At 52.9% G+C, this 21,038-nt stretch overlaps 1 protein-coding gene across 4 annotated transcripts in view; it reads right to left on the reverse strand.

The window, feature by feature from the left end:
• PIK3R5 (phosphoinositide-3-kinase regulatory subunit 5) overlaps positions 1–21,038 on the reverse strand; it is a 67,879-nt gene that overhangs the window by 30,492 nt on the left and 16,349 nt on the right. For 3 of the 4 annotated variants that reach the window (XM_074607816.1, XM_074607814.1, XM_074607818.1), the window contains exon 2: positions 795–904. In XM_074607816.1, the coding sequence (XP_074463917.1) occupies positions 795–891 (97 nt within the window). In that variant the 5' untranslated portion in view covers positions 892–904. Of the gene's footprint in view, positions 1–794; positions 905–19,683; positions 19,756–21,038 lie in introns of those variants that run through there. The other variant, XM_074607815.1, reaches the window with a different exon arrangement.

Consider the following 21,038-nt stretch of genomic DNA (forward strand, 5'->3'; position numbering starts at 1 on the left):
GTAGCAGGTGGGATTATGTTTGCATCTCTTTCTTGACTTATGGGTAAATGGAAAAGCAGAGGGGGTTGGAAGAACTGCACAGATAAAAGGAAATCTGAACTTGACAGCCCCTCAAATTAATTTCATTTCTTTCGTCCGCAAGAGGATTTGGGAGTGATTTAATTGCAGCCTACAAGCGTGAGTATGAGGAAGATAGGTCAAAACGACACTCAGAAATTACGACTTCCCATCGCTGCTTTGCCCTCACCACCACCATCCCAAATCCCTTTGATCGTGGTCACGTCTTTATGGCCACCATGGTATCTGATTTAGGTTGAAATAAAGCTGATAACAGTATCTCCACACTGGCTTCTGACAATGCGGCAGAGATTACACCCATAGGTTTTGAGGACTACATGCATGAAAGCAAGACAAGGCTGGCTGATTACACAAAGGAGTCTTTCCTCGTGCTGAATGAAGACTCCTCCTGTTTCCAGCTCATGCATGGACAACTGGCAAGATGCACGTCTTCTCTGCTGAGCTTTACCTATGTAAGGCCTAACATGACTTGTTCAGCGTCTTGGTACATCTTCCTACTGCAACGAGACGCTCAGGAAGATTGATTAGGTTGGATCCCACCTCCAAATTCAGATATTGGAAGGGAGAAAAGGCCTCCAAGCCTCCAGCAGCACCAGCAGGTCTCCCTTACCCAGGTAGGTCAGCGGATCATGCAGTGACAGAAGAACAAAGGAGTCTGACCCCATCGAGGCTGTCAGGCTCGTGGCCAACATGCTCGTGGTTAACAGGTCACCTACCAGCCCATCTGCTGGAGACAGCATCTCTGCTAAGCCCGTGTAGACATCTTTCCAGTGCGTGGTAGATCCTGTCCTCCGTGCACGTGGTGTGCTGCATTTTAATTCATCTCCTGAAGAGAGAGAAGGAAGAAAGTTATATACTGGGCCTTAAAAGTGCAAGGAAGAGAGCAACACTTCTACTGCAGCACAGACAAGATGTCCTTGGTGAAACCCACACCATTACTGCCTCCTGTCACCCTTCCCAACACCAAAGCCAACGATGCACCCCACTCTGCTAGCCATCATCTTCCATTCTGTTCCCCCAATCCCTCCCAACCATGGCAAAGAAAAGGAGGCGCAGACATCCACGACCCGATCACGAGAGGCTGTGGGGTCAAGCCACCCTGCCCCTGACCTGCTGCAGGCATATCCGCCTTCTCACAACTTCCGTCTGCGGGACATATCAAGTCTCGCTCATGTGTTTGTGGCAAGGAGGTAATCTTGGGTTAGCCTCCATCGAAGATAACACTGCAGGGGCTTACAGCTGCAGCACCTTGCAACGGGGTTGATGGGAGTCATAGAACAGCCCAGGCTGGAAGGAATCTCAAAAGATCATCCAGTCCAACCTGGGAAAAGAGACGGCAGAGCCCAAGCGCCTACTCCTTGCCTTAGGCACAGATCATCCTCGGTGGCTCTAATGTCCGCTGTCGATGGTCACAAACCCACTTCCAAGTGCCAGCCCTGTAACGGCCAGGAGAGCCTCCGGCACTGTCACCTTGCTGCTACCCAGCCAACATGAATCATAGAATTGCCGGGTTGGAAGGGTCCTTTCAGATCATCGAGTCCAACCATCCACCTAACTCTGACAAAAAACATCACTAAACCCTATCTCTAAGCACCACGTCTGCCCGTCTTTTAAATCCCTCCAGGGATGGTGACTCCACCACTGGCCTGGGCAGCCTGTTTCAATGCTTAATAGCCCTTTCAGTGTAAAAATTTTCCCTAATATCCAGTCTAAGCCTCTCCTGGAACAAGTTAAGGCCATTTCCTCTTGTCCCCTGGCCTGTTCCTTGGAAGAAGAGAACGACACCCCCCGACTACCCCCTCCTTCCAGGGAGCTGCAGAGAGCGAGAAGGTCTCCCCTCAGCCTCCTCCAGGCTGAACACCTCCAGCTCCCTCAGCCGCTCCTCACCAGACTTGTGCTCCAGACCCCTCACCAGCTCCGTCGCCCTTCTCTGGACTCGCTCCAGCACCATGAGGAAAAGGTCCACATGAACCTTGTGGCAATGCAGGAAAATACGCAGCCCTCAGCCCCAGCATCCGAGGACGTTGTGAAACTGCGGATTGCGTGCCTGGCTGCAGCCTTTTCACAACACGGCTCCATACGTCTCGCCTCCCCTCCACGGCTCGGGGCGCAAACCTTCACCGCGGGCTGCGGGGAGGGAGATTTTACCCCGCTCAATTCATACACGTCTGTCTGGGACACCGTGAAAATAAAAGCGGCTTGCCCAGAAGGTTTACTTCTCAGATCTGTGAGCAGAGAGGTGCCCAGGCAGAGATTCCCTCCCTGCAGTTCCAGCCCTGGCGTGTGGAGGGACCCTGGGGCAGGAGTCTCTCCCATACACAGAGATGGGTCCATCCCTTCGCCTCTCGCTTCGAGGCAACACAAATGCAGAAAAAAAAAAAAATCCAGGAAAAAGAAATAAAACCCGCCAATACTACAAAACCCACCTGCCAAGGTGGTCTTTGCTTTCATCCCGGAGAGCACGTTGCTGTACCCATGCCACACACTCATGTAATTCCCAAAATTACCCCCCAAAATCCTCAATTCTCTGCTCATCTTCCACGTTTGATGCTCAGTATTCAGTGGCGGCTGCGCCCACCACAGCTCCCCACCTCCACCCTGGCAGGAGCAAAAGCCACTGCAATCTTGGCAGAGGCTCCACCCGGTCCCCCCAGCTTGGTGCGCTCAGCGCGGCCACCTCCACACACACCTAATTCCCGGCAATTCCCCCAAAAGGGCTCAGTGAAGCCATGCCTGGCTACTGGGGCTCCCCGCAAGCCAAGGGAGTGGTGAGACTGGCTCCAGCCCCACCGTTCCATCCTTCCTACGCTGGAGAGAAGCCACCAATGGCTCCAAACAGGTGAAAGCAAAGCCACAATGAGGAACCACTGACCTGCCAAGTGCAAGCGCTCTCCTTTACACCAAAGAGGCTCATGAGCTCCTGCCTCTTGTGTCCCGCTGCCACAGCCTGTTATTATGGTCTTCACCAAAAGTTTTACCCATCCACGCCGGAGAAACGCTCCGCCGCGGTGCCGAGGGCTGAATGAGCGGGGAATTTGCACATCAGCACCTTAGTCATGACTTGTGGCAAGAGGAAAGCAGTGACTAAGAGCACGGCATGACTCATAAGCACCCTTTACAACACCCAGCTCACAAAAATACACCTCCCCGCACGTCAGCTTGTTTTAGAGCACGGCTCGGTCCTCGGAGGGGAACACGCTCCTCACCACACACTCACGGCGAGCCCCGCACCGGCCCAGCCATCCCTTCCCAATGCCTCTCCTCTCCCAGCACTAAACAGGCAGGGAATTTAAGGACAAAAAACGACAAAGATATTATCATAGCTTTCAAACCACAAAACACAGTCTTTGGGTTGTTTTTTTTTTCCTGGTGCGCTATGGACCACACATGAAGCTAAACCTCTTTTCCCAAGGCAGTACTTATGGAAGCATCTTTCATGGGAGAGGACTCAGTTTGTCCACCACAACCGAGATGAAACTTTTCAACCTCTTCTACTGTTTATTCCCCAAACTCTCCCTTCCTTCCCACCCACACTGAGCAAAATGACAAGGCAGGGGAGGACGTAATTGGACTTTCCAAGGAGCTCTGTTAAGCATCTCAAGAACAGTAAGAAAAACAAGTGTTGAGGTCAAGGTTTTTAATCAATGCTTTGCAATGGTTTATGAGGGTGCTGAGCAACTCTGCAAAAAAAATTAAAATAAATAATAATCTGTCCCTTCATCATCTTCCTCCAGCTGGACTCCCAGTAGCAGAGCTGCTAAACCAAGAGCTGCTTTGGCAAACCCGCAAGGTGCAAGGCATTCGGAGCGGGTGGAAGGGACGGCGCAGTCGCTGCCTGGTGAAATGCCTGCGGTCACGTTTCACAACACAACCAGGGCAAACGCTGTGAGCGGTCATGGCCCGGCACCCTTTGGGGACACCCTCGTCACCGAGGCTGGCTGCTGCTCTGCGCATTTCCAAGCAGAGTGACACATTGCACAAGATGTGGGTTTCCCTGCCTTCTCCTCAGGTGTCAAGCACACTTTCAAGAGAGAGAGCACAACCACCACCCAGGCAAAAAAGAAGGGGTTTGATGGACCCGTTGAGACAAAGCAGCAGGGAGGATAACAAGAGACCTTCTGACACTGGATTGTCACACACCTCCTAATAGTAGCTCTGCAGGCAATGCAACACAGTGCCCACGCATCTGTTCTGCCCCTACGTGAAGCCTCTAGAGATATTGCTCCTAGGAGGCAGGAACAGAGAGGACACCACAGCAGTCATGAGGAACATCCTCAGGCAACGACTGCATATCACACTTGGAGAAGGCATTAACTACCTCTCTTCGGGAAGCATATTGTGTACAGAAAAGTGTGGCCACATCAACTGCTGCTCCTGCTCTGCACAGCCTCAGCAAGAGCTGAGCAAAGCAAGCAGAAGGGCTTTATCCTACCACACCTCGCTCATGCATCGGAACCCGGACCTATCAAATCAAGCTACAGAAATTCAAGCCCTGGATGTTCTCTAAGATGAGACTGGTTTCCTCTCTCCAGTAACTTTGTGCATTAAAAGCAGCCTCCAAACACCGTTGCAAACCGTACACTCACCATTAAAGAGGCAGAGAAGCCAACACTTGGAAAAAGTTAAGAAATTTTTCTGCTGTTCCACAGGGACTTGTGGCACAGCTGGGAGCAGAAGGCAAATCTCCAGCTCTCCTGGCATGTTCCTTACCTCTGTGCCATCCTCCTGCCACCAGCAGTATCAGCACAGTCAGAAAGGACTGGACTTCTTGCTAGATCTCACCTAGACAGAGTCCCCCATCGCCTCCCACCGCTCCGGTCCCTACTGACCAAGCAAGATAAACATCTACCATCGCAGGTCCCAAGAAACACCTTCCTCTCTGTCTCTCCCACACAGGACGTCAGTAGGGTGCATCTTCAGACCGCTCTGACGGAGGTGGCAAGAGGAACTGACAGAGACCGAGAGGGGAACCGGGAATCCGGGAACCACAGTCACGGCGATCCGGGCACAGGGAGGTGTCCGGCTTGCAGACAGCTCCAGGACGAGGCAGGCAATGAGCAAGGCTTGCTCTCGTTAATGTTACGTCATGCCGGTAATGTTACAGCACTCTTGGCCACAGCAGTGACAACATTTAAGCCCCCTGGTTTGAAGAATCCCATGTCCCAAGGGAAACCAATCTGCCTCGAGGTTTCACTCTGTTTTTGACAAATGGCCGACAATTAGCAATGTCACGGGCATGGGGTAAAGCTGAACCTACCTCCCTCAGAAGGGCTGATTGCCCAAAAGGCACCACCTGGTCATTTTCTAACAAGACAAAAAAGTAATATTTAAAGTGAGTGAGAAACGGCACAGCACACCGGAGCGCAGTCCGGAAAGTATCTCAAGAGCATTTGTGAAATTGTCCCGGCGCCTTGCATGGATGCAAGATCTTTGGGAAATTTCCATCAGAGGTTGCTTAGTTAGAAGTCTTCATTCATCTCTGTTTGTCACAGTTAAAACGGCAGACAGATAAATTACAATTTTCCTGTTAACTAACATTAAATAGGTAAAACACGTATCCCCTCACGGAAAGCAGGAATTTGCTGATCATTGCTTTTAGATTTTTCACTTGTCCTGCCTTTAGGCACAAGGTTTGCAAAAATCCTAAAGAATACGAAAAAAAAAAAACCAACAATCACCAACAAAAAAGAACGTATTTCCCTGCTGGGCTGTGAAGCCCGAGGCCGCAGGGAGCCCTCAGGGTGTCACAGCTCAGCGACAGGGGCTTTCCACTCAGCTGGGACAGACTGTGGTTCCCCCACTTGCCTTCACCACCCTGGGACCCTTCCCTTTCACGGCTTTCCTCCTGCTCAGCATCGGAGCAAAGGAGAACACCTCAGCTCCTTCATGCCCAGGATGGTGCTGCCCCGGGAGCAGAGGGTCCCTCTGCGGACAGCAGCCAAGTCGAGGAGATGCCCGAGGCCATTAGCAGTTCCCACATGGTTGCCACAGGGCACACGAGAAGACAAACTGGGGGTCGCGCAGGCTTTCCTGCAAGGAGGAGCACTATTCTTAAGGTCCACATGAGTCCTGTCTCCAACATCCAAAGGACTTCTCTGACCTCCTGTAGTGGTGGAGCCCAAGACACCATCATTAGATGGGAACAGAGCAAAAGAACTCAAAGATCAAGTCCAAACAAAGTAGTGAAGGGAATTAGACCACTGTCTCCCAGGACACTGGCCACCTCCGATCCAACCAGCAGGGCAAATCCCTGCCCACCCACCCCAGGCAGCTCCAGTCTGATGCCCCAGGGAGGCATCACCCCTGCCAGCATCCCCAGCATCCCTACCTGCTCTAATCCGCTCCCCCCAAGAGAGGAAACCCAGTTGAGATTTCCCTTTCCGTGGTAGCAAATCCCAGAAGCATCTCCTTGAGACGGCCGTGGGCAGGAAAGGACCTGGCTGAAAGTCCTCTACCTTCCCTGCAGCAGGGAAGCAAGGCACCGCTCCGCCTGCACCGCAGAGAGCCCCCGGGGTACCTTCACAGCAGGATAACGCCCTTTCCTGCCCCGATTGTTCCGAGGTTGCTGGCTGAGCATCCCGGTCAGGAAATGGGAGAGGAAATACAAGCCCCTTCATCCACGGGATCAGCTCGTAAACACGCTGCCCAGCTCTGCTGGCAATCGCAACGGGAGGAGGGACACGGACTGCCTCGCGGAGACACGAACTCATGGGTTGGTGCGGGGCGGTGGCTCAGCATTTGGCTTGCTGCCGCAGTAGGGCTTAGGGCATTGGGGAGAAAAGGGCAAGAAGGCTGATGAGGCTAAAGAAAAAAGGAGCTTGGGCTGACGCCGCAAAAGAAGGAAAACCACTTAACTGGGAATTAAAGCAACTGGGTCCTAACCAGAGCTTTTTTCAGGGCAAGAACCTCATGCAAGCACCCCAGCAAGGTCATCATCTCCCTCGAGCGACACCTCAGTTTTCTGCCTCCTCCGTTTCGTCCTCAAAATAGGCAACAGGCAGCACGGGGGCTTTGGGAGACGCATCCCCCATTGCAGGGGAGGAGCTGGATAGGCGGCTGTGCCGTGCAGTGGAGCAAGTGCACGTGTGGTACCTGCTCTTCCAATGAAAGTGTCTGGTTTTTCTTAGATTACAAGAGAAATCTTGGGTTTAACCATCCTTAGCTTGCAAGATTTTGCTGCCTCCTCTACACCCCATACGGGAGCCAAAGACAGAAACTCAGAGCCGAGAGAGGGAGCAGCATCGAGTCTTTGTAGAAATCAGAGCAACGAGGGGAGGAACCTGCAATTTTTAAGACTCAAGCTTCAGCCTTCGTGTGTTTACTACTCAAGTAAGTGCTCTGCAAAGAGCAGGGAGATGAAGGTGATAAGATGTTCGTTCAAACCACACAAAGGCAGCATATCAAAAGATCCAGGAGGCAACTGGTTTGACAAACATCCTTTCAGGGCGCTCACAAAGGAGCGTGTACCATCCAAACACCCCGGCACCGCGCGGCTTCCTTATAGGGCCTCAGGTTCCTGTCCCGCTGAGCGAGGATGAAAGTTGCTCTTACCCCGATGAGTAAGAGCATGCCAAGCCATGGCAGAGATCATGAGTGACTTTTGCTCTTTGGATTGCAAAACCTCATCTCCAGGGAGCCTTCACTCCCTGAACCAACAGAGGAACAGGCAGCAGAGGAGCAACATGGAGAACTTTTTCCAAAACGGTCTGGCAAAACCCAGCAAAACCCAGACTAAGCTCTTACTGAATCCTGGCCGTGGTAGAACTGACCTAAACCAACCACTGATGAGGCCATGGAGGGCAAACGCAAGAGAAAGCCGCTTAGGTACCAGCACCCACATCTCTGCAAATGCCCCCATACACCTACTCACCCACCCATGCCACGTTGGCTTGATGAGATCTTCACCACTACCACTGCCAGGTAGCGGTACAGGCTTGAGAGGCACGGATAGGATTGAAAAATTTGTCATTGTGTCTGATTTCTTCGGAAGTCAGTCGCAGCAGTGCCTGGGTACCCTGCGGGACTGCCCCCTTTCCTCCTCTATAAAGCAAAGAGCCAAGGAAGATCGAATAGGACAGATTACAAACGCGAACCACAGCAAGGTGCCTGTGATGTTATCTGCTGTACTTACACACAGCAAAATACAACCCACAGGCAAACAAAACCAGGAGAAGAGATGTTATCCCCCTCTGTTATCTTCCTCCTTTTCTTGGGGTGCAGAGGGAGGAAAGGAAGAGGACACCAGAAATTAAGCATCTTCTCCCAGGACATAAGGAGAATCTGAAACAAAAAGCTGTAATTTAATGCTGTCTGCACAAGCCCGGCTCAATCACCTTGTACCATCTAGTCTGACAAGTGAGCAAAGGAGAGACGTAGAAGCACGTGGCCATCTCATTCAAGATGGGACATGAAGACCTCAGTGATGGGTCTCTGAGCAAGGCACATCCAGAGCAGGATTTAGGGGGTAAACAGATCACACAGGCTGTTGGGATGGGGCAGCAGGACAGGATCACCCAGCACGGGGCTGAAAAGGCAGGCTAAGGGGCAAACAGATGCAACTGGGGCCAATGCTGTGAATATTTGCTGCCATGAGGGTACCAATGAATGAACAAGAGCAGAAACACTCAAAGGAGCAGAGCACACTCAGGGGTTTGGTGGTGAGGATCCACAAGACCAGTCTGCAGGAAGCAACACGTGCCAAGGAGAAGTCGTCCAGACAGAAAGGCACTGAGTGGTGCACTCGTAATAGACAGCGAGAAAAGACTTTGAGATCAAAGCGGGTTTTCAGAAGACCAAAACCCCCCAAAAGTCAGTTGGGCATTGGTCTGAACGAGCACCATAGGAAATCGTTTGGCCTCCTGGACACACAGGGTGTCTGGTGCTCCAATGATCACATCGACGTGCAAAACTCCCACCAGCAATGAGCAGCCCTGCTCATCACCGGCAAACTCCACATTTGAGGTGTCCAGCTACAGTGACGCATCTCTGCTGGGAAGGATGGGATGATCTGCTGGGAGATCCCATCAACATCTGAAGCAACTTATTTCTTGAACGGCTCTGGAAGATTTTCACAGCAATTAGGCCCCTGCTCTGGGATGGCTGGAGCAGCACACGGAGAAAGTCTTAATGTAACAGATGAGCAGCAAAGCCATTATATGAACCAGCAACCTTAAAACTGCTGTGGGATTTGCACATAAGGCAGGATTCTGAGCAAACTGCTCAGTATTTGGAAGTGAAATGGGAAAGAGAGGTTTAGGCAGTGATTTCGTCTTAAAGTGGAAGATAAAGCTCATGGCACAAGGAGAAAATCTGCTTCTGGAATAATAGCAGCCTCTGAGCCTACATGCTAAGGGGCATTACTTCAGACAGGAGCGATGCAGGTCATCCCTCCCATGCTAGCAGTAGGAAATGAAGATCTGGTTTATTAGTGGTAACTGCCATGCCCAGAAGAAGAGAGCAACCAGCCTGGCAGCTCCCTTGAGATGAAGGTCTTCAGAGCACAGCAGCGCTACGGGACTGGGGTCCTCCTCGAGCAGAAGGGCAACGCTGTTGTCTTGCCAAACTGCGAAACCTCATTTTACACCAGCGAACGTGAGAACTGGAAAGCTTACTAAGACGTAGAGAGGGCTCCCTGTTCTCACCGTGTCTGAGAACCAGGCTGAATGAGAGACTCCCACCACACAGCAGGGAAAGCACCTAACGTGCAAAAGCGGTTTCGAAGGCCTTTTAACATCGAAGAGCACCTAACACAGAAGGGGCAAAGCAGCACCCAGGTTTTACGCCCAGGTTCGGCTGCCAGCTGCCCTCGGGCAGTCCCGCGGTGGGCACAGCAGGGCTGGAGGGGCTGTGGGGGACGCTCCTGGCAGCAGCGTGGGGAGGGGGGCTCAGCCCAGCCCAAGAAATCGAAACGTGAGATGTGATTCATCTCACCAAACTGCCGACAGCTAAATTCAGACACCTCTTTGTGAGCTACTTACCTGGGGCTGCTCAGCTCGTGCCAAGGGGCGTCTAAGGTGGCTACTTGTGTCCTGCCAGGACGCGCCTGTTCCTCTCCACTCGACGCCAGGTGGCCAGCTCCAACGCGGTCACCCAGCTCGTGGCTACACAGAGCTGGACCGGCTGGGCCCAGCCACGGACTGAGACCACAAGAGGCTTCTTTGCAGAAAGACCAAATTAATTCACAACACACAGTCAGGAAAGAAAATGGTTCTGTAGGAAGGCCCGGTGGTGGCCACCACATCACCCAGAGCTGGGGCACAGGGAGCATCCCGAGGCAGCGGACCCGGCAGAGGGTCTGACAGTTAAGTCTCCGCTAACGAGGGCACATCTGTGTGGCCACCTCTGCTGCTGCTCCGCCTGCCATGCTGCTGAGCACAGACACAGCCCACCAGCGAGGAAATGTCCACGGTCAGAGAGGAAAGGTCTCCAGCTCAGAAATGAGCTTAAAACCATACTGCAACCGAAGGATGGAGCACGGTCTGAGCTGGGGGCAAGAAAAAAAAAAAAAAAAACATCCAGGAGAGGCAGAAATAAGGGAAATGCCTCTGGCATCTTCCTGTTACGGCAGCAGCCTCTGGTCATCAGTTTTGCACCTAGTACTTTGCCTGCAACAGCAAACCCACCCAGGAGGCACCGAAGGTGTCACCCAACAGCCACAACCTGGAGACAGCGAGCACCACGGGGCTGTGCTGCGGGCACGGGGCAGGGGGGGATTACGGATCCAGACGGGGACTCTCCCTAACACAGGGCAGGACTGACTTCTTATCGCTCGGCGCGACTTTCCCAGCCCAGCCCCACAGGCCGCACCGAGGCTTCGCTCTCAGGGAAAAAACAACGCTCCAGGGGCTCTGAGCTGCGAGGCAGGAGCAGGACCTGGGGGAGGGCGAGAAAAGGGAGAGGGGAAAGAGAACAACCACAAACCTCCACACGCGCACGCGTATGTGACGTTGGAGCCAGCAGTGCTCAGCATCACGTAGCCCTGAGCGACACCACCAAAAAAAAGCAATACGGCGTCCCGTGCATAGAAAGCAGGAGCACCCGCGGTCACGGGAGCAGGTTACCCACATGCGGGGCTGCTCAGAAGCATTGAATCACACACAGACGCCCAAGCGACACCTCTCTGCAAAGCCGTGGCGGTGAAGGGGTTGGGGGTGGGGGGGGGGGGAAAGGCTTCCGGAGCAGCTGGGGATAAATATTTTGAACCTCCAGTGGAGTAGGGCAACTGGGTTTTGGGCTGTAGATACCGCAGCACCGGCGCTTTTCGGTGGTAATCACAAGTGGTTTATGGCCCCAGCTCCCTCCGGTTCAGCTTTGCTCTGTTCTGCCGGCACTAAGTACCCCCGGCTCAGGGGATCGGAAGAGAAAGCCAACAGGAAGCTGAGAAATGCCTAAGACATGCCAGCTCCACCCAAACACCTCCATCCAAGCCCTTCACGTTGCTGCAAGTGGGAATTATTTAACGGGATTTCCCAAATTCCATCCCCAAGATTACCTGCATTAGCAGCCAGAGCTTAAGGCTAACGCTTAGGGCATGAAGATGCTGTGGGCTCCAAAAAAATAAATGCAAGAAGTGCAAACAAACACCGGCTCCGAATTGCAACCGCTTTTTTGTTCCGGAGACTCAGAGATGGAGGCTCCACGGAGAGAGGAAAAAAGTAAATATCAGAAGCAGGGCCCTAATACTGCACACCTTTGCTGCCTTTTGCTCTGGGATCTGCTATCATCGAGCTGATAAAGTCTCAGCCGTGTTTTTCAGGAGCGGGACTCACATCGCTCACCAGCTAGAAGCAAGCCCGAAGGTGCTCCAGGCGTTGGGTACCAACGGCCGAGGATGCAGCTTTGCCGTGTCCCACCTGCGGGTCGGCACATGGGGTGGCCTCAGGACCAGCCCCAGCGAGCCGGGGAGATGTCGCTTTAGGGTCGTGTTTTCAGAAAGGTGTGCATTTAACAAAAGCGACAGATTCAATCACGGTAGGAGCAAAAATGGGGATGCAAGACGCTCAGCCAAAAGAACAAGATAATTGGAAAAACTGTTTGGAGGCGAGCACGTTCCTCAGCGAATTGGACTGGATTTCAGCAAAACGCGTCTGCTCAGAGGGTGCACAAGGCGAGGAGTGGGGGGGGGGGTCCTCGAGGACTCAGAATGAAACCTTTCGACCCATCATTTCGAAACAGCCTTTGCCCTCATCTGACTGTGATTCAAAAAGTAAAAATCAAGGCAGAAAAAAAAAAAAAATGAAACTTCTCATTTCTGAGACAAAATGAGACATTTTCCTCCACACACCGGCGTTTAGGTCCATGTTGCAATGAGCAAGCCCCCAGCAAGCCAGCCCTCCCGGGGACCAGCATCACACCAGTTTGCAATGACAGCGGCTGGCAGAAATGGTACCCAGGCACCATCAAGGATGCTCCTGTGCCCATCCACCACCTTCAGCATCCCTGGGGCAGCTGTAGCCCTGAGCACTGACTGCACCCCTGCATCTCAAGAGCTCACCGGCCGTTGCGTCTCAATTCTTCACCCACTATGGAAATGCTGGTGGCTTCCTTGGAGCTGGGGCAAGGCATTCACCCCACGGCACAGGCAGGAGAAACGTCTTGCCCAGGTCAGAGAGGTGAACTTGGGGCATCCCGGCTGAGCACGCTGGGAGGAGGAGAGCCGGGAGCTCAGCTCACACCCCGACACATCTTTTTATGAATGGAAAAGGTTTTCAATCATTTCCCAGCTGGGAAGGGCCGACCGGGAGAGCTGGGCTCCCCCGAGCCCTGCCGCTGACTCGCCAGATGGTTGAGAGCAGGAAGGAGCTCAAGCTCAGCGCCAGCGGCACCGGAGTATTGTTTATCTGCTGGTTCCTGTTTTTAGTTTTGTCTCTGTTTTCTTTCTTTGTTCTGAAGTTGTGTTGCGAGGGCGATACCTGGTCTGAATGACACGGGGATTGCTGTGAAGTAAGAACCAGCCCAACGCTTCAGGCCCTTGAAGCTTCTTACCTAATAGAAGAAGAGAGGCCCCAACCCCAAAGCAAACCATGATCAGATTAACCCCAACACCCTTTGTTTGTACAGCTGAATTGGAACCACAAATTAACAGCACTCGGGAGCCCCTGGCACAGCCCGTGCATCTCCGATCCTCCCAAACCTGGTGCTGTCAGCAGGGATACATCTCCTGGGATGAAGAAGGGCTGCCACCAGCTCTCCATACTGGAAGACCAGTTCAAGTGATGATGGCATTTGCCATCAGCATCTATTTGGGGGTAGGGAGCCGACCAGCAAACTGTCATCCAAGTGTGTCCTCGTTGCCAAAAGGCAACTACAGGGGCCTCACTGGAGCTGACGCAGGTTCTGCTGCTGATGGGCACCCAGATCCTCCTGTGGTCCCACCTGCCAGGGTTTCCTCCAAGTCTCAAACACAAGGCAGATGTGAATGGGCTTCGTCAAGAGGATGCTGCTAGTGAAGACCTCTTGGTCATGCCCCTCCTGGTCTCACCACCAGGGTCCCTTTCTTCTCACCAAGAGAAAGGGACAAAAGTGGTCCAAGAGGTGGCCCGTGGGCAGCCTGGGGATTTGATGCTCCCTGGTTTTGGGTCCCAGCAGGGTAGAAAAAGCCCTTTAGCCCCCGGAGACAGCAGCACCCCTGAAGGACATGGGGACACTGATGCAACAGGCTCCCCCTTGTTGCCCCTGTGCTCCCATGGCAGTGCTGACACCCTCGAGCAGGGCCAGCCGCATCCCCCGGAGGAGGGCTGGGGGACATTCTGGCAGCCACTGAAAGAACAAGCCCTCGCAGCCCCAAGCCACAAGCACAGATGGGAGTGAGCTCCACTCCAGCTGCAGCTCACAAACACGCGTCCTGCCGCTTGCCGAGGAGGGGCCAGGCTACGACAAGCTGTATTTTTAGCAAACCAGGACCAAGTCCCAAAAAGCCATGGTGGCCCAATCGTACTCCCCATGCAGTCCCTGCCTGGCTCCCAAGACTCTGACCTTGGTTTCAAGCCTGTGTGTCCCCCACTGCCATCCTGCGCCCTCACGGGATGGGCGCCAGCCTCAAACTTCTCCGTTCCCATCATTTTTAATTCCATTCCCGACTCCGTGCCTGGTGGTCCCCATAGTCCCGCTCACCACAGCCACCTCCTGGAGCAGCTGCAGACCGGGGCAATGGATAACAGCCCTGCGAGGGGCACGAGTTTGGGCAGAGCCCCTCCGATGGGACGTTGGACACATCCCACTTTATTAGAGAGCTGCAGAAAGAGAAAACAGCCCCGGTGCTTGCATAGCTTTCAGAATTTAAAAAATTTACAGTTTCCAGGCTGTGCTTGAGAAACCATGTGTCACAGCCCTGAGGCTGAAACACTTGATTCCCAAAGCCCAGATTAGCACCAGCTCCCCCCAAAAGCCATGATCTTTGGGAATTATTCACCTCCCATTCCCTCAGCACCGGATTTGGACATTATTTAACGCCCTTATCCTCGAATCACTCCTCCAAGGAAGGAAAACGCACTACTGTCCAGGCAGCGATGGGGGACCAAGGCTGACGGGGAAAGGCAAAGTGACTTCGCCCAGGTCACCCAGGAAGACTACGTCAGCACAAGGGCCACACCAGTAACCCAACAGCACCTTGAACCCGCAGCATTTCACCCCCAGAGCTGCTAGAAAATCCCGTCACCCTATTTATTCTCTGCTTTTCTTGGCCTTTCCACCCTTTCAGCCGCAGCACTCACAGCTCAGGTCACACCTCAGTTTAGCTCGTCACTCGGGGACTGTTTCTTGTGCCTAGACGGCCTTTTTTTGAAAACATTTTTTTTTAAAAAAGAAATATCACGGGTTCAGCAAAGCGAGGCCACTCTGCTTTGCCAGCACATGGCTTTGGGAGGCTCGGAGCAGATCCATGGGCTTCCCACCCCTGCGCTCCCGGGCTGGCAGCAACCTATTCCCCTTCTCTCTCACCTCCAGGGAGACCTCAAGTCGCTTCTTTGCTTTTAACTTCAAAAATGTTAACTCCAAAGAACTGCGAGGTTATTTTGACAGACTTCGAGCTGGTGTCTCGCATCTGCCAGCTCCTGGCCTGCCCCCACCCCCCCCGGCAGGGGAGCAAGAGACCCAGAGAACTGATGGGGTCACCTCCCCGGGAAGTCCACCTCCCTTTGGGAATATGCTCCGTTCTCCAAATTAACCGGGGAGGTGTAAAGACCTGTCTAATTAGCTAGCCTGACCCCTCTGCCTTTCGCAGAAAGACCAATTAGCAGGCAATTTGCCTCTGGCAGCGGTGGGTCCTCGGTAGATAAACAACTGCTGCTTTCCTGGGAGGGCAACCCTCAAGTGGGTTAAGTGCGAATTGCTTTTGGTCACAGCTTTCTGACATTTTGCCGCTATTTCTGCTCTCCTCCCCCGGCTCTTTGCCTACAAAACTCCTTCCAGTAACTGCAGCAGTTCTCCCTCTCTAAACCCTGGGAGGGTTTTTACCAGCACAAGCGGTGCTGGCCCCAAATCACCACCGGGTTTTGCTCTTCGTATCAGCCATGGCACAACCCAGTCCAATTTGAAATTAGCAGTTAGCAGGCCGGGTAACGAGATTAGACAGCACACATAGCACCCGTGGTTGGTTTTGCCCTCGGATCCCCTAGAGCTGCCGGGGCAAAGCATTTCCCGGAGCCGAGGGATGGAACGCGGAAGCCAGTGCTTTCCTGGAGGCTGCAACGCTCGACAGCCTGTTTGGGTCTGTCGGCTGAAGCTGGAACCAACCCTGGCTTTTAAAAATTGCCGAACACCCTCCTCCCTTCAGATCCTTTAAATAGTTGTCTCCCGTTGGACGCGACCCAATAACCCAATAAAAGTGAACAGGGATAGTCACTTTGGGAAGCACTGACCTCCTCTCCGTGAGCACGGGCTTTGCAGCGCTTTCCCCCTCGGCAGGGGATGCAATGGCCAGGAAGGGAGGACCAGAGACCCTCTCACATCCAGTGACACCAGCCGATGGGGCACTGGGCACAGTCTGGAACAGCCCCAGCTCTGCACTGAGCCTCCAGCCTCCGGAGGAGCAGGATCGCCTTCCCGAGATGCCGTTTCACCCCTTCCATACCAGCCGCTGTGGGCCTACCTGGGTTAAACGCTCAACTGAACACAGGCAAAGAGACTCTGGGTCTTCTCCTGTGTGTCCCCTTTTAAGAGGAAAGCCTTGGCAATCTCAAGGAACAGGAGACCAAGCCAGAGCCACCCCCTATAGATCCACAGGGCTGGAGGAAGACAAGCTGGCAAGACACATCTATCAGCCTTTTGCATCACCCCATCCAATCGTGGGCAAGTCATTAATTTTAGTTTTAGATGTTTATACCAACAAACGAAGCACCCTATACACGAGGAGCTTGAACACTGCCCAGTTTAGCACTGCCGCTCTTTCCCTGGAGAGACCCTCCTTCCCCTTGTCCCCAGCACAGGCTGAGTGACCCCCACTTTGGTCTCTCCACGTCCGAGTTGCCCGTTTGTAAATGGGATGAGAGCAACAGCAGCACATCAACACCACCAGTATCCATCAGCCTCCCCATGTCGTCTAGTGGTTACGAAGGGAACCGAAAGCCCGCAACAGAAACCAGAGCTCCGGTGCCATGGCATGGTGAGTGACCTCTCCGTGCCTCAGTTTCCTCCTCCAAAAGCAGAGACAAGGGCTCTGCTGCAGCGTGTTCTGTTAGATAAAGGTGAAAGCATAATTTTCTTTCACCCTATTATTTCTATTTCATAGAATCACAGAATGGTTCGGGTTGGAAGGGACCGTAAAGCCCACCCAGTGCCACCCCCTGCCCTGGGCAGGGACACCTCCCACCAGCCCAGGTTGCTCCAAGCCCCGTCCAACCTGGCCTTGAACCCCTCCAGGGATGGGGCAGCCACAGCTTCTCTGGGCAACCTGGGCCAGGGGCTCACCGCCCTCACAGCCAAGAATTTCTTCCTCAGATCTCATCTAAATCTCCCCTCTTCCAGTTTGAAGCCGTTCCCCCTCATCCTGTCACTTCACGCCCTTGCAAAAAGTCCCTCCCCAGCTTTCTTATAGCCCCAATAGAACCATAGAATGCTTTAGGTTGGAAGGGACCTTAAAGATCATCTAACGATCACCTATTTCCTAATGTAGCCTTCACCATCCCATTTATAACCCTGGCAGGTAAGGCTGGCAGAGCAGGACATGTCAAAAAGCATATTTATAATACATAAAACCATACTGATTATTTCACAGAGGTTATTTCTAACCCACAGGAACCACTTGCCTTAACCGAGATATCCTGCCACGGGCACCTCAAGAGCAGAGTACTCGGATACCCATCCTCGAACTTTTTGAGCGGCAAAATGATGACAGGCAACCAGAACTGCTCAGGCAGCAGCAAACTGCAGAAATAAAGCCAGGCATGAGAAAACCACGTGCTCTCAATGGCAGCGCACGCAGGGGAGCCGTGGATTCCGCCGCTAGTACCAGAACTGCCTCCCAGCTTTATTTTTTTCTTTTTTTTTTTTAAAAAAACCCAATTCCTCAGAAACAAAATACAGAACTGCCTTGTCCAGACTATTGCAGCAGCAGCAACCACTCAGCTCACTAAATCTAATTAATGAGCCAGGAAAAGTGTCATTCGTTTGCTAACTACTTTGCCCGGGGTTGCCAAATAGACAGATAAAGGATTTAGCTGGGGCCTATTCCAGCCAAAGGAGCTGGGAACCTGGCAGAGATGGCAAAAGATTAGAGGGGGCTGAAAAGAAAAAAATAAAAAAAAGAGAGAAGGGGGGGGTGGAAATCAAAATAGATTAGCACTTTCCAAATGCAAGCATGTAAATCAGCTTACGTTTTATATAATGCCACCCTTGTGAGCGTCTGGCCACGGGTCTGATTACAGCAGCGCGCGAGAAGTCTCGGCTGAGCCGCGTTTTATTTGGGCTCAGGAATCTCACGCCACCAACTCCCTCACAAAAACAGCAGTTTTGTTTTTACCAGCTTTGTAAAGTCTCACAGGAAGCCAATTAGAGGAAACCTGGGAACAGAGGAAGATTCATAATTGCAATTAAGGCTTCAAAGTACTTCTCCCAAGCGCGGCCGTTAAAATTAGAGCTGGGGAAGGAAAAAAAAAAAAAAAACAACCACAAAAAACCCCACAAACCTTTGAAACACAGAGCTTTCAGATACCTCCCAGGCTGGAAGAGCTTCTCACTCCCGTAACAACGCATCACCTGGCAGACACGGAGCTCACCCCTCCCGGGGACCCACGCAGGACGGGCTCCAGGCTGCCACCTCCCCTGCAGACACCTTCGCCGGGGGTGCTCGGAGGCTGGCAGGAGGCAGGGACACAGCGTGGGGCGCATTTACCTCCTGCCTTTGGTTTTGGGACGAAAGTTCAGTCGTCTATACATGAAACTCCGCCGCGGAAAATTTTGGCGTCAAACAAAGCCTCTGCTTCTCCGTGATGTTCTCAACTCCTGGGACCACTCCTAAACCACCACAGCATCCCTGGCAAGGACAGAATGGCTTTGCAGACTAGGCTGCCTGCTGGGATACGAGAGATTTGGGTTTAAATCCACTGTAAAAGCGATCCAACGTTTGTCACTTAGTGCTACAGACCACCATCCTTCACACCATCACGAACGAAGACGTCCTCTTAGAAGTTCAGCAGTTTCAGCAGTAATCTGGATACGAAGAAAAAGCATCTAAACAGCTCAAATAACCGTGTTTGCGTCACGGCAGAGCTGCTCTGCCTGTCTGCAATCAAACGTGCACCACCGGGGCTCGACAGCTAACACCGCTGCGGCCCCACCGAGAGCTGGGGAACCTGGCCCTGCAGACACACCTACACCAACACTCGCGTGGACTCCACCGTCACGATGGGATGGAGGTGTCTCTTTGGGTTTTGTTTTGACTTTCAGAAACAAAAGCTCCGGTTCAAGGCGAAATATCACCGGGGAGATGCTCTCGATGCTGGATTTTACCCCCACCCTCTCGGACAGAAAGCTGCAGCCGTTTGGTTTGGCTTGAGACTCACAACCCAACCAAGCAAGTGACGGGAGCTGAAGCACAGTTTCTCATATTAGCAACCCCAAGACAGGCAAAACCTGAAAATATTCTACGATCTGCCCAAAACAAACATGTTTTAGCTCATACCCTTGGCTTGGCCATTTCAGGTTGAGGTAGAGCAGAACAGCCCTACTGGTAGAAGTTCAGTCCTCCAGCAGCAGCTGATCTAGATCAGGGCATTTTGCACGTTGGAAGATGTCAACGATACACACAGGACTGGCCAGAAACTTCAAACCAAGGCTACAGACGTCTTACATCTGGGGGGTGGTGCAGTGGTGTATATTCCATAAAGTTCTATCTATCCATCTATATATGTTCCGTAATCTTATATCTAGTCCTTCTCTGGCAGAAGAGCTCAAGCAGGGGAAGCACAATTTGCAAGAATAACACATCCGCACTAGGACACGTTGCAGCCCAGCACTGTCAGTTATGGATTGCCCTCCTTCGCATCCCTCATCGGCAGAAATGGTGGTGGCAGCCCCTGCTATGGCCCCGAACGTGTGGACTCGCTCCTCTGGTATGCCCTTGTAAGGAGAAAGGGTTGAGAAGAGCTGAGAGGAGAAAAAGTAACTCACCCAAGGTGCTAGGGCAAACCCCTGGTAGATCCGGGAGGAGACCATGAAGGTTCTGCACCAGCTGTAGCAGTGGACTCACAACCGCTTCGCTCTGCCAACACTCACAGACACTTCCCTCCTGACGGCACCTCCTCTTTAGACAACACTCCCAGCAGCAGCTTTTCTTCCAGCCCCTCCCAACCTCAACCTCTCTCCAAATAGACAGAGAACATCATGCCCCAGCAGGCAGCAGAGCCCAGGGGAAAGATGCAAAGGCTGCTCTCCTCGGCGGGGATGCATGCTCCTCCTTCCACCAGGCGCACCAAAGCCCCTGGAGCTGCAGCGGCGCTTGTGCCCAGCACAGTCTGGAGGAGGAAAGATCTGCTGTGGCTGTAGGTGGGACCCAGGAGCCCACACAGGCAAAGCGACCCTCAGTCACCTTCATCCAGAGCGTGCCTTCAACCGCTTTTCCTCATGTGTCCACGCCTACTTTCCCCCATGGCCTCGCATACCCCTCATGCGACGGCTGAGTCCTTCTCAAGGATTTTGTGGGTGAGGCTCGGGGTCTACTGCAGGATCTGCCATGTGACCTTGGAAAGTCATTTGTGTATCTGGAAATGAATTGGCTCTAGGTATTTTTGCATAAGCTACTTTCCCTGCGGTGTTTTTGCCCTGCTGCTGAGCACGTAGGACTCAGTAATCAAATGAGGTCAAAGAAAATTCCAGCCAAAACCCCGGCAGCAGCCGCTGCAAACAGCCAACAGCGTCTGAACGAGCACAGCCCGGGCTTGGATGATGGATCTCCCTCTTTGGTAGCACAAGACAAACCATCACAGAAAGTGGGAATAATCCTGTGGGATTAAGCAAGCTGCCACGACCAGGGCTGACATCTAAGACAACACACGGGCAACAAGGACACGGACTGCTAGTTCCCAAGGGCAGAAGAACTGGAAAAGGCGACTCTCCGCAGTGAAGGCTGCAGAGCCTACAGCCCACCCGTCCTCTGCCTCTCATTACACATCGAGCACACTTCCCATCTGAGGAGGAAGCCACAAGCCATGCGGCTGAATCCATCCGCACAAAAACATACCCCTCCCCACCGGCCAAAGCCAAGGACTCCACCGTGGGCTCGCCCACCGAGATGGTTTCCAAGAGCAACCTACACTTCTGCATTTTTGACAGAGATCTTCTTACTTCACCTTCCCGCGTGCTGGTGCCAAAAGGAGAAGTGCTCTGGAGCCCAGGGGAAGTTGTGCCACCATTTCCTATTCTGGAGGATGATTTCACTCTCCTGCCACATCCGAGAGCCACACGTGGCACCCGCCATGCTGCCCAAATGAGCTGTGAGGCTGTTAACATGCAAAGGGCTCTGGTTT

Source organism: Larus michahellis, chromosome 14 (assembly GCF_964199755.1).
Source record: "Larus michahellis chromosome 14, bLarMic1.1, whole genome shotgun sequence".
Classification (NCBI taxonomy): domain Eukaryota; kingdom Metazoa; phylum Chordata; class Aves; order Charadriiformes; family Laridae; genus Larus; species Larus michahellis.